This window comes from Lathamus discolor, chromosome 1 (genome assembly GCF_037157495.1).
Source record: "Lathamus discolor isolate bLatDis1 chromosome 1, bLatDis1.hap1, whole genome shotgun sequence".
Classification (NCBI taxonomy): domain Eukaryota; kingdom Metazoa; phylum Chordata; class Aves; order Psittaciformes; family Psittacidae; genus Lathamus; species Lathamus discolor.
The window spans coordinates 15387281-15400809 of record NC_088884.1 but is presented as its reverse complement, the minus strand read 5'-3'; the positions used below and the strand labels follow the sequence as shown (position 1 = coordinate 15400809).

At 36.9% G+C, this 13529-nt stretch overlaps 1 protein-coding gene across 2 annotated transcripts in view; it reads left to right on the top strand.

Moving 5' to 3' along the window:
• BMT2 (base methyltransferase of 25S rRNA 2 homolog) overlaps positions 1–12958 on the top strand; it is a 36602-nt gene extending 23644 nt beyond the window's left edge. For both annotated transcript variants that reach the window (XM_065696137.1, XM_065696046.1), the window contains 2 exons: positions 5724–5838; positions 9611–12958. In XM_065696137.1, coding sequence (XP_065552209.1) covers positions 5724–5838; positions 9611–10240 — 745 coding nt within the window. In that variant the 3' untranslated portion in view covers positions 10241–12958. The remainder of the gene's footprint in view (positions 1–5723; positions 5839–9610) is intronic.
• The last annotated feature ends 571 nt before the right edge of the window (positions 12959–13529 follow it).

The following is a 13529-nucleotide window of genomic DNA, read 5'->3' as shown; positions in this document are numbered from 1 at the left end:
TGTAAAAATATATACATCCATAAAAACATACCTGGCAAAGGCAAGTTTCATATTATCAGAGTAAGCAACAGATGATAGTAACGTTTTTAGTAGATGTACAGGCCTTAAAGCAACAAGGCATAGCTGTTCTGTGAAGCTGCCCAGTGTGAAAATTCAATTTCTTCCTCTATGCCTTAGAAGAAATTGGAGTTTATAATAATGAAAATGGACTGTATATTACACAAAGCATACTTTCCTCCTAAATACTTTTCTACCATGTCTGATCAATTACTGGAGTCTGAATCTCACTGAGGTCTTTGTACAAGGGGTATGGGGAACTTCTTCCCATATATGCACGTGTTCATATTCTGTCACGTCATTCTGGTCATATAACACTGTTGTCTGTAGGTATGGCTAAGCCTGTGACTTTGGTTTACTCTAGGTAAGCGTAAAAACAGTAATTTTGTTCTTCATATATGTAATCCTCTCTCAAGTTGTATTTAAACCAAGTTCCTTCTGTAGGACCTCTTTCTGAATCTGCCTTTACTGGAAAACTTGTGGAGAGACTATACTTTGCTTGTTAAGGAGCAAAGCAGGCTTAAGAGTAAAAAGTTCCACGGGTAATAGAAAAGATGCTGAGAGATGTGGAGAGGAGCTCAGCCAGCTCTTAAAGGTGAGAGAAGGAAACATCATAAGAGCCAGAAATGCTAAGTTTACTGCAGCTCAGTCACTCGGCTATTCTGATGAACCCATTTCCAGCTGCTCATGTTGCTCACCTCTTTGCCACATTAAAACTGGTGAATTGCACAGCAATAACTAATGCAAACAGTTATTTTTTACTTTCATCTATATGAAAAATAATGTATTTTCTGCAGTACGTCCTTCCACCTCATAATGAGTACTTATGTCTCTGACATTACAACTGCACCTGTTGTGAAGCTGGATATCAAAGTGTTTGAGTCTTGCAAGATGAAATGGGTTGTTATCTGCTCTTTAACAGTTCCTCCCTTCAATAAACCAGTTCCCTCCGTTCTCTTTTTGAGTATTTCCTTTTGCCGTCAAATTAAGCAGTCTTGCTTTTTATCCTTAATGGTAGAAATCACAGATTTTTTTTTTTTTTTTTGTATGGATTCTTCTCAGGTCCTAGTTTGACTGTCCCTTAAGGTACAACCTGTTATTCCTTCTTTGTAAGTATCCCAGCAAGGTAGAGCTTCTCTCTGGATCTGAGGCATAGCAGTGTTGCCACTCCAGAACAGATGTATAGCTTTATTCTGCTCTTCTGACAGCAGCATAAGGCTTCTGAAATTTCTTCCCCCTCATGTCCTTGATAAATAATAGAGTAATTCAAAACTGTGAACTAGGAGATCAGCACTTAAAGTGATTAATTTCAGAGATAGTGACTTTCCTCGTGGTCATATCACTGCTCTACTTCTATCTACTTCCAAGAGAAAATGTCATTTTACCTGTACAGCACCTAGTTGAATAATGGGTACATTTTTAAGGGGGCTAATAATAAAGAGCTGTAGTCCATTTGATAAAGTTCTTGAAATAAACAAGTGGGGGATATATTTAAAAAGCAGTCATTCCTTGGAAGTGTTCAAAACCCATGTAGGTGAGGCCCCAACATGGTTTAGTGGTGGACTTGGCAATCCTGGAGTAATGGTTGAACTTGATGATCCTAAAAGTCTTTTCCAATCTAGTTAATTCTATTATTCTGTTTCCCAGGTTATGTACACTTCTTTACCAGTTCCTGATTTTTAACTATTGGCATTTTGGTTTTTCTACCTGTACACTAATGCATTGAAGAATTATGGATCAAGATGTGCCTGGATATTATCTACAGTGACAAAGTACTTCCCTTGCTTTTAGTGTTTCCTTGGCTGAAAATCATTAAGAAACAGGGGGTTGAAGGGTGATTATTAGTGAATTCAGCAAGACTGTTTCTAACAAAGTCACGGGCTCACTGGGTGAGTGATTGTCACCTAAATTACAGCTTCAAAACTATTTCAAGCACCTAACTAGGCTTCTGTTCCTACTGGCTGGTAACTGGCAGTCTAAGAGTCTCTACTAAGCGATTCATCACACCTGTGCTCTGAGAGGCAGCAAAACCTTACTAGCAACAGGAAGTCAGGACACAAGTGAGAATCTGAATCTCTGCTACTTTTATGATTCCAAAGTATGTTTACATTGAATTTAGATTACAAGGCTCCTTGGATGTGACACACCTATCAAAGTGAATTTGTTCTCCATTAGTGTAGAAGAGAGTTTCTGGCTTCTGCTCAGCTTGGAACCCATAGTTACAGCTTTCCAGAAGTGTGTCCAGTGCTGTAGTAGTCTGAAGTATTGTCTCCTTTCACCCAGTCAAAAAATAACAGTGCACAAGAATGCAGGTTGTGTAAGAGAGGAAGACAGAATTACATCACAGTGATTTTTCACTTTACTGTAGGTGAGGAGGGATCTCATGGAGATAAGAGTTCTGGGTTATATTGCTTAATTTAATTTCTACAGGCATTTCATCAAATACTTTAAATGGAAAATGGTTTTAAATGGAAATCACTGGAGGCTGTCACTCTCATAGGAAGTCACGTTCCCTGTTCTTGTGTTTCATGTGTCTTCTATTGATTTGCCATTGGACTTTGCATAGAACACAAATGTACATACAGACATAACATTTTTGTATTTTAATGGGATAGAATCTACCATCAGTGTCTCTGCTTGGTGGACAAGGAAACGTGCTGGTCCAGGAAACCTCATACTAGCCTTATGTGGAAAAAGACACTGCTTGACTTCAGCCTGTGTTTGTGATTTATGCCCACTAGAATCTGAATGGTCCCTCTGCAGCATTTCAAATTCCTATTGTACAGATTACATTGTGATTGGCATACAGGCTGCGGGAAAAATTGTCACTGTCCTCTTCATTCTGAAATCCCACTCAGGACTGAGTGACTTCTAGGGCAGCCTGGTAATGTGTGCATTTTAACTTAGGGTTAATTGTTGCATTATTTGCCTTGGTGATGCTGGTATTTTGACAGAACTATCCCCTGGATATCTTCTGTTCTGTGTAGAAGTAAAATCCCTTAACTTGGCATTTATTCTGCTAAATGCAACGAGAAATCCTCTCGTTTTTTCAACATCCTCTCTGTGGTAGATCACTGGGAGTTAGGAGCCCAGATCTATTTATGCTGCTTAAAGATACTGCAGAAAATTGTATTCCTTACTGTTTTGTTGTTGCTATGAGTACATCCATGATTTTGTTGGACTCCATTAGCCCTGCAGGTCTGTTTCTGAAAGTTTTTGTAGTTATCTGTCTCTCGAGGGCTGAATCTTTCCCAGAAAGATGACAAGTGGTATTTTGGAGATGCCAGTTGGAACTGGCTACAGACACTTGAAACAAAAAAGCAGCATTTGCTTGCTGGATAGTTACCATTCTCCTCCCTGTAAGTTCCCTGTGAATGTGATGAGTTTGTGTGTGTTTGCCTCCATTAATGGATTTTGGGTATTCTAAGATCTTGGAAATAGTGATGGAACTTTTTAGATGCAGCTCTGTAAGTGATCCAGTAGAAAGAGCTCAAACTGTTGAGTGCTACTGGTGCTGTGTTTTTGCTTGTTTTTTTTTTTTTTATGTGGATGCTTTCATTATGTGGATGCATTCATCAAGTTGTGTTCTGAAGAATAGACAGATGCAAAGCCTGTACTAGTGGGCTTAGAACAGAATAGTTTAACTCTTAATGTTTTGTTGAAGTTGCAAAAAAAGATAAACAGCAGGGGCCTCCATGTTCAGAGTGTAAGGAAAATAACTAAACAATGTGTTTGAATGTAGGATGTATTCAACATCTGAGTCCTGGCTATTAGTGATAACCGAGTGCAACATTCTAATTCTTTTTAAGAGGGGCAGCATATCGGGTTAGACACATGAAATGCCAGGAAGAGGCAAAACTTTTAAATGGCAAGATAGCTGACTGGCAGGACTTCTGTACAGGTGCATTGATCTTACCTGACACTATGTTCCATACACTGGTAACTGCCTTATCATGAAGAAAATACTTAAGGTTGCAAACTTGACCACAAATGTTCCCCCCGGCATTGGTCAAGGAGACTGTCCTTTGGAAGATAATGCTTTCAGAGGCAAGGCAGCAGTCACTAACTGCAAAAGTTGCCAGGCAACTTTTTTTTTTTTTTTAACATTATACCTTTAACTTAAAAGAGCAGCGATGTCTTTATTTCAGATTGGGTTTCAGCTTCCCAAAAAAGGCAAGTCCAGCCTCTAGTGTATTTTAGTATAATGGGAGCTTCAACCAGGCAGTACAAGAATGTCCTCTCTGTGTTTCTTCAATCTTCTGTTTTCTTTCTGATCTCCCACTCCTCCAGGATTTTTTTTTACCCCAGAAAGTTTTGGAATCTGTTTGAGCAAATGATGGGCCAGTTACTCGGGGGGGGGGGGGGGGGGGGGGGTTAGTGGTGGTGGTTTTGTTTTTTCATTTTTCTATGACATCCTGGAAGAGTATATATGTGCATCTCTGCATTCTGGAACTAGTGTCCTCAGTAGTCTGTCAACAGCCTGCTGTCAGTCCAAGCAGTAAGTCATGATTTCTCAAGTCACTTTCTCCTTGTGTCCTGGGTTCACCCTGCCCTTGCCCCCCCCCCTTTTAAACATTCACTTTTTGTTGTTTGATAGCATAGGTAAGTATTCAGCATTACAGCCACTGGTCTTCTTATCTATAATTTTACCTTGAATAGTAGGGTCCTCACACAGTGACAGATAAGAATATAGATTTTTGGCTTACTAAAATGCTCATGAGAATTCTTATGGGACGAATTTTCATTTGTGAGTACTTCAGTAATACTCTGATTAGGACTCTCCTAAGCCAGACAGCTATTTTTGCCTCCTTCTAATTAAAAAGTTTTTGGATACTGCAAAAGACAACTGATTGCCTGGCATGCAGTAGGTTGGGGGACTTTTTTTATTTGGTTGGTTGGTTTTTTCCCCAAGTAGTTTTCAGGGATTACTTTCATTCATTTAGATGCTTAGTAGAATAACTTCCCTACAACTTGAGCAGTCAGGTTTTAAGTTTGTGGCTGTGTGTGGACTGATCTAACTCCTTTACAGCATCCATTGAAACCAGAATTGGAGTGAACCTCCAGCAGTCATCCATTTAAAAAATAAATTAGCTAACATGAAGCAAATTGAAGATTTTAAATATTTTTTTCAGGGAATAACTACATGCTTTAAGGTTTGTTTTGTTTACCTTGGAATACCATTATGTGTTCTCTTGTCTTTATTAAACAAATTGTGGCACTTGACTTCACCTGCCCTTTAAAATGGGCCTGACAAGTAGGTATGTCATAGTGTTACCAGTTTCTCTTTTAAACTCATGAAATTTTAAGTGACTTATGTGACTTCAACACCAATAAATACTGCAAAAAGGTAAGTAGAAAACACAAAGCAATAGGGAAAGTCTGTCTACTGGGCGCACAAGTTGCCATTTTAGTTTCTTACTGCAAGTACACAAGTTAATAGTATTACAGCTGCTCTGAACAGAACTCTTCCACTTCAAGACCATCTGCTTTACTGGTGGAGCTTGGCTTTTTAGGTATCTCAACAATTCAAGTAAGGCATTCACTTCTGTTAGTCATTACAGAGGTGTTCCGTGAGAAATTTTTTTGCATTAGTTATCTGAAATTGTAGTTCAGAATATAGCTTCAGAAATAACACTTGATAAAACTGAATTCTTGTTGCTTTTTAGATTGCTCCACTCCTTGGGGAAGATCAGGTTACTTGATGTTGGTAGCTGCTTTAATCCATTTCTGAAGTTTGAAGAATTTCTGACAGTTGGTATTGATATTGTTCCAGCTGTTGAGGTATGTAACGGTTGCTGAGTTTATATTAAGTTTGATTCTCAGATATTTCAGAATTCTTCAAAATGACTGTAAAACAAAGTATGTTTAATTCTTAAGTACACATCCTAAATATCTGTGCTTTTAATAGGAACTGTGGCCCTCCTACTACATCCTTTCCTATGAATAGGACATAAACTGTAGTTGTGGTGTGGTTCAAAAATCTGTTGGATTTTTCTTTTTCCCAAGAGTTATGCCTTTACAATGCAGTTGTGAATCTTAAAATTGGAACATTTTAGTAGCTGTCTTTTAATAGCATTTCACATATGTCTTTGCATGGTAAAATAAAAAATGGTGTAAATAAAAATTGAGTAGGCTTATGCTTAGGCATGAACCTCCCAAGAAGTTCCATTCGCTGACTGAAGGAAATGATCAATGACTGTACTTGATGAGTTTTTCTGGGGAGCTTTAGTAACCAGTAGTGCACTGTAACGGGGCTTTTCTGTTTGTTGCTAGAAATATTAGTGAACTAGTGTAATCCTAAGGACAAATTCATTGTCACTTTTAGGGTAAATTCAGTTTCTCTAGGCAGTAATTCTGCTGTAATCTTATGTTCTTTTTTCTGCTCTTGACCCAACTTACGTGAGTCATAATAGTGTTTATCAACCAAGCAAAATGACAAAGTGTTATGAAAATGGGAAGATAGAAATAAATTTCTGACAGAGAAAACCTTGACCATTCAAACCTTCACCACTTACAGTTTAAAATCAGGCTCTATTAAAAACAGTGGCCTATGTTGACCCTCTTCAGAGGTAGAGAGGTGAGAATTGTACAAACACAGTAACGCAGTTAACTAGAAAATAGCATTCTCTTATTTACTGCAGTGTGGTTTACATGCTAAATGCGTGGTATTTTGTTGTGGCTACCAGGTGTAGTCCACTAACACCTGATTTATCTTTTTGTGTATGTGCTTAGAGTTAATGAAAGATCTTATTGGAAAAAAAAGTAATCTGAGTCTGATAGATGGCCTTTTAAAGCAATTCAGTGTTTGTTTCATCTAAAAGACAAAGCAACTTTGAGTGGTCTCCATCTTGCCTAATTTGAAGAATAGGCACCAGCTGCCCAAACACAATTTCACAAATACTTAAGAGATGGTAGGACACTTGAATCTGGGTTTTGGGCAAGACGCAGGACGTGAAGGAGACAGATGCCACTGAAGTGGCAGCCTGTGGCACCTAAAATGGTAATATGTGGCAAGTAAATTTCCAGCTAAGATATACAGGGTGTCTACATCTGGGGTTCTAAGTTCCAGTTGCAGTTAGTGAAGATCTATTAAAAATAGTCAGGGTGAAACCAAACCATCTGCTGTTTCATGGTGAGATGAATTGTGTTCTGACCTCATGGGCTGTATTGCCTAGCTAACCAGTGACTATAATGGGAGCCTAGGCACCTGAAGTCACATGAGCCAAATCTAAGCATTAATTTTGGGGTATGCATAGTTAATATTTTGCTATGTAGGCTATTGTGCTGTTTTCGTAAGAAAATTACTTTTGTTTTCATGAAAATCAATTTAAATGTAGAGTGACCAAAACCATTATTGGAAGAGTCCCAGAAAGGTCACTTCTGTGGAGGAATATGAGTAATCCAGGCCAGACAAAAGGAGAGGAAACTGAAACCAGGGTAAACAGAACAGGTTTCTTCTTGACTTAGTGTTTTTGTTGGCTATTCCTTCTAACATTCTGCTCATAACACAGATATTCCAGACTTCAGTTAGCAGTGGTTATTTTCATAGAGGAGTTTAATTTGTCTACATTAAAAATAAACAAAACAAAACAAAACCAAACCCCACAGCAAAAAACAATAATACAAAAAGAAAAATTGGAATGAAGAGAGAATCTCCACTTTGGGAAAACATAAAAAAAATTTCACGCTCTTGCAAAGCATGCAGTACTGGAATTAAAAATTATAATACACAAATAGGATTGTGTTCTTAAATGTCAGTGGACGCACTGACATGTGGCTGCTGTTTTGGTGTCCAGGAGGCCTTTTAACATCAGTTCAAGATTTGTATATGTAGAGTTAAGTAGCAGTCTCCACTTTAACTGCATTTTTGTTCTAAAACTGTCTGCAGAGTCGAGGTTCTGCTTGAAGCACGCTTCAGTCCTGAATTTGTCTTTAACATGATTTCTAGACAACTGTTTTATTTTATCACTACTCACAAATACTTGCAGTCTAAATTGGTTTTTTTAACTGTATATGTATAACCTCAAACTTTTAAAGTCTTGCTTCTAAGTGAAGTTAGCATGGTACTCTGAACAATTACTCTTCAAAGCACTTCCTTCATCTAAAACTTAATAGAGGATATCATGAAATGACTACTGATAATTTCCTGTTCTAAGTATTATAAGCAAGCAGTATATAGCCCTGCAGGTATAATGGTTGCAATTAAAATTTCTTTCTTATAGCCACATAATTCAAGTCTTTCTTGATTTTTGCACATTGGAGGCCAAGATTAAAGCTGCTGGAAAATAAATCATAAATTCTTACATTTTTTTAAACACTGACTTTTTCTAATTTACTGCATATTCTCAGAGAATGGGATTTCATATAAGCAGGAATAACATTCTCTTCTACTTGGAAACAGTTGTGCTTATCAGTTGCTTTAGAAATGTCTTTACAGTGGTGTTCTAGAGAGATTTTTGAATATTTTTTCATAAAATATGCTATAAATATTTTTGAAAATGCAGATTTAAGTCCACCTTTCAGATGTGCTCAACAGAATGTTTTGTCTGCTTTCATGTTAACTTACCTGTTAAGTGTCTGTCATTCACTGCACATTCTGTAGGCATTAATAACAATTTTTGTTGCTATTGTGTCAAAACTTTACTTCTTAATACAATTTTTATGAACGAAGTTAGTACCAGGCTTTGATGAATATAAAGTGTCAAAACTTAAATGTGGTGAATAGCATACTATTATCTTGATTTTTTTTTTTTTTTTTTTTTGAATGCTCTGTGATTAAAGATGTTAAGAACTCACTCTTCTGTATGTTGTACTGCGGTGTCATTTCCCATCTCTGATAACTTGAGCACGAGTGATCAACAGATGAATTTATAGCCCTTGACTTACTTTGATAATTGCCCAAATGTGTACTGCTACACTTTGCTTTTATAGTAGGGTTAAAACAGGAATCTGTATTACTGCTGCCAAGCAGTTTGTGCACTCTAACTTTGTAATGTATAATGTCTTGCCATAGCTTCTTTCTTTCTGTACCAGTAAAGAATAATACTTTTTTCCCAAGTGACCAAACTTGGGAAAACTAAGCTTCTTAGATTCTTTTCAGAGAATTGGTGGAAATACGGAGGTATCAGATTTAGTTTCTAAATACTAATTTCAGGTTCATAAAAACCTGTAAAAGTTTTCTAGCATCTGGAGAAACAAAAGTAGTATAGGCTTATCTGACTTCTTAAAGCATTTGTTAGATAGTTGTTTTGATACTTTGTTCTACTTGAGCTAAATTTCTATTATTTTAAGTAAGTGCTCTCAATCAACAAATCTCTAGAAAATCAGTGCACATGTAAAATTTTGCTTTGAAACTGTGAAAGCTATCATTGTATGTTAAATTGATATTTTAGGTTGTTGCATTTTAACAGCAGAAGGAGTGATCAACAGTCTTAATGTTTTCTCAAGAGAATGCGGAGGTTCTCATTGATTTTTTTTTTTTTTTTCTGAAAATCTCTATTGTATTTGCTCTTTAAATTAACCTTTATATTTGTTCGTTTTCTTATTCCATCAGAGTGTATACAAATGTGACTTCTTAAATCTTCAAATTCAGCAACCACTCCAACTGGCACAAGATGCTATAGATGCCTTTCTTAAGCAACTGAAAAACCCTATTGATTCTCTCCCTGGAGAACTATTCCATGTCGTTGTTTTCTCACTCCTCCTTTCTTACTTTCCATCGCCCTATCAACGATGGATATGCTGCAAGAAGGCACATGAACTTCTCGTATTAAATGGCTTACTGCTTGTAATAACTCCTGATTCATCTCATCAGAATCGCCGGGCTATGATGATGAAAAGCTGGAAAATTGCCATAGAGTCCTTGGGTTTTAAACGCTTCAAGTATTCCAAGTTTTCTCACATGCACCTGATGGCATTTAGGAAGACTTCCCTGCAAACAACAAGTGACTTAGTTAGCAGGAACTACCCAGGAATGTTGTATATCCCACAGGATTTCAACAGTATAGAGGAGGAGGAGTATTCCAACACTTCCTGCTATGTTCGATCAGATACAGAAGATGAACAACTAGCTTACGGTTTTATGGAGCTACCTGATGCTCCTTATGACTCAGACTCTGGAGAAAGCCAGTCTAGTTCAATTCCTTTCTATGAGCTAGAAGATCCTATATTGCTTCTAAGTTAATGTAGTTGTTGAAAGGCCCGTTCAGTCAAACTCTTGCTTAACTGATTTTGCTATACTAACATGGGCTCAACACACAAAAATGGTTTGCATAAAGAAAATGCAAAGGTTTACAGAGTTTGCTATTTTTTTCTACTTTTGAATTTTAAAATTTATTCTTGTATGAAAGTGAAAAAAATACAAGTTTTATGCACATGACTCATGTCATAGCATAAATTGCTGTTACTTTCTTTAGATTTGTATCACTAATTCTTTTCCAGAAAGGTACCATTCTTTTCTTTAGTGCTGTGAAGTGTGAATTCTATTTAATTTGTTAAACGTTGTTTCAATATTTTAACCCAATGTGGTTGAGCTTAAGGCGCTGGAGTTGGTGGGCTTCTGAGAAGTATATGTAGGAAGAAATAATTAGCACTTTAACTAAATGTGCAGATAGGTTAAGACACTTGGTTACACGTATCCCTTCATAATTATGGAGCAAAACTTTTTCCCAAAATTTGTTTCACTCTGGGTAAGCCAGAGATGGAGAAACTATAATGCTTGCACATTTAATTTTGTTTATTGCAGCCCTCGAGGTAAAGCCAAATGGAGATGACACCCAATACTGGAATATTTTTATCCATAGTTATACATACAGTGTAATTTTGTTGCATAAATAGCAGTTAGATACGAGATTTCTGTAGAGGTTCTCCCCCCCAGAGGAGTATGGTACATCTGGACAGCTATGTTTCACTTGAAAGCTGGAATGTGGTTTTGCAGTTTTATGAGTGTACAAGCACAGACATACTATCAGTATTTTTCTCCAGTTCTCTTCAAACTGTTTTTTGCAGGGACAGGGTGGGTTTGTCATGTTTTAAAGTAAATTATTTATGCATTTTAAAAACAAGCAACTCTTTCTTTAGTTGTCCTTATATGTAGACGTCACAAGTTATGCAGTAACTACAGACCAATTTTGTAAAAAGGAACGTAATTATACAGTTTTTCAAGGATACACATATTTGCACAAAGTTGTGTATTCAGACCACACAAGTGAAGTTAACATAATTTGTTTGCTTATTTGGACCCCAAAATCTTTTGAATAGCTAAATAAGAACTCCATAGCTGTCTGAAAACTGGTCCTTGCTATAAGGAGATGGAACAGAAGTGGTTTGCATCTATTAAGTTTTTTAACTTGCGTAATAAATCTGTGAGTTTTTGCAGGAAAAAGCAATTATATTCAGTGGTAAAACCAGGGGATTCAGTATTAGCTTAGCTTAGCTTTCCCTCCATCTAAAAATAATGGCCAGAATTTTCAGGTTTGGATGTTAGGCTGTTAAATCTATATGTAAGTGCCTAATAATAAATGATTTGAACTAGGTGCCACATCAGGGTTTTAGACTGAGTTCTGCAAAATGGTAGAAAATACTAATACAGAGTTTCAAAGGTGGTTGTGGTGGAATGCACCTTACACTGTATTAACCTACCATGTTGTACTTATCATAGAGAGGTTACCAGATAAACTGAAGTTGTAGTGTGGAATTTACAGTGGTTGCTGCAGAAATGAAACTTATTCCTTCCATTGAAGTTTTGCACTGAAAGTGTCACAGTTTGACCTACCTGTTTGGTTGGGGTTTTTTTATACTGCTTCCTACATGGAGTCATCCCCCATTGGTCCAGTTTACACTTGAAATGTGATCTGGACTGTAATGCTTTATTCTTTAACATATGCTTTTTGTGTTTCTCTCCTTAAATTTAAAGCATTCCCTAATACGTGATTCAGATTTGTTATTCAATCTGAATGATATCCTTATATACAAACCAAACAATTCTGTTCTATTAAAAAAAGTTTTGATATGCAAGTATTAAGGCTGACCTTTTTTGATTATTTTTTACAGAGAATACTTCACTAATGAAATCGACAATGGCTTCAAAATTGGCTCTAAGTCAGTGTTTGCATCCAATGCTTTACCACTTCGCTTGTCGTTCAAAGCCTTTCTTCTTTCCAGTTAACCACTGACTCCAGCAGTGCTTCTGTTAAAGCTCAAATGCTGGTGCTATAAATTCAGCTGTTTATGGAAACTTAATCTGTGCATACTTCAAAGTTTACCTAACATTTTAGCTGATACTCCTTATAAAACAAGTTCTATACCAGATAACATATATGTTGGCATTGATTAAATTTGTGATTCATGCAAAAAAGTATTTCAGACCAAGCTTTATCCCCTCCAAACAGTTTAAAATATTAACATTTAAAATCTAAGCCTTTTTGACAGGTTGGTGACACCGTAGTATTTGTGGTTTATGGACCTGAACTCAAAACAGCTTGTTTTTTTTTTTGCTGCTCATTCTGAATACCTGAAGGGGGGGTTGGGAGTGTGTGTGTTTCAGTTTTGGTTTGTTTGTTGTTGTTGGGTTTTTTTTTTTGTTTGTTTGGTTTTTTTTTTATTTTTACCTTTTTTTACCTTTTTTTTTCAGGGGGGAGGGGGTAGGTAGAAAGTGGGATTTACATAAATCTTCTATCTGCCTGAACAATAAAGTGGTGATATCAGCAGTTGTTGGATATTTGGCTTTGGTGCAAGAAGAATGTTTCTAGATTATGAAGTATTTGAAAATTATGACTGTGCAAGAGATCTCTTGTTCTTAAGGTGCTGGAGAGGAAAAGGAACGTGTATTTGCATTTCTGTTGTCTTTATGTCACTACCTTTTGTGAACAAAGCACATTTATTAAAAAATACAAAACCTGAATCTTTTTAAAGGCTGTTTCTTTTTTATGCAGAAATCTAGTGAAACCAATGCATAGTTTTCCTTATTGTCAAGAAAATAGTTGTGTTTGGGTTAATTTCATAAACTGAATTATAGTAAAGATGTTAAATTGGGTATTTCACTTTCAGCTTCCACATCTCTGTTGTGGGCTTTGCTTTACAGAAGGCTTTCTGGAGTTCCTCCAGTTGTACCTGTACCGTGTTTCTTTGCCTGCCCACTTGGAATGCAACCACTTTTTAAAGACAGTTCCTCTCTACATGTTCTCAATTTCTCTTCTGTCTCCCTGGAATACCTTTGCAGCAGAGTGCTTGTGTTTGTTTGTTCTTAGCCCATGGAACTTTAGGCCTGTTGTGTGGCTTTATTGAGTTTTGATGAGGGAAAAGAATTTTGGAGACAGCTCAGGTTCTGTTGAATCACTTGTCTGAATACTAAAGACAGCCTGTTGAAGCTCAGCTCCTTGGATATCCAGCTGTTGGCAGTCAGCATTAGTACTTCTTGACTGTGGGCCAGAAAGGGGCTGGGTGGGATGAAGGGATTACAGGAACAAAGGCCG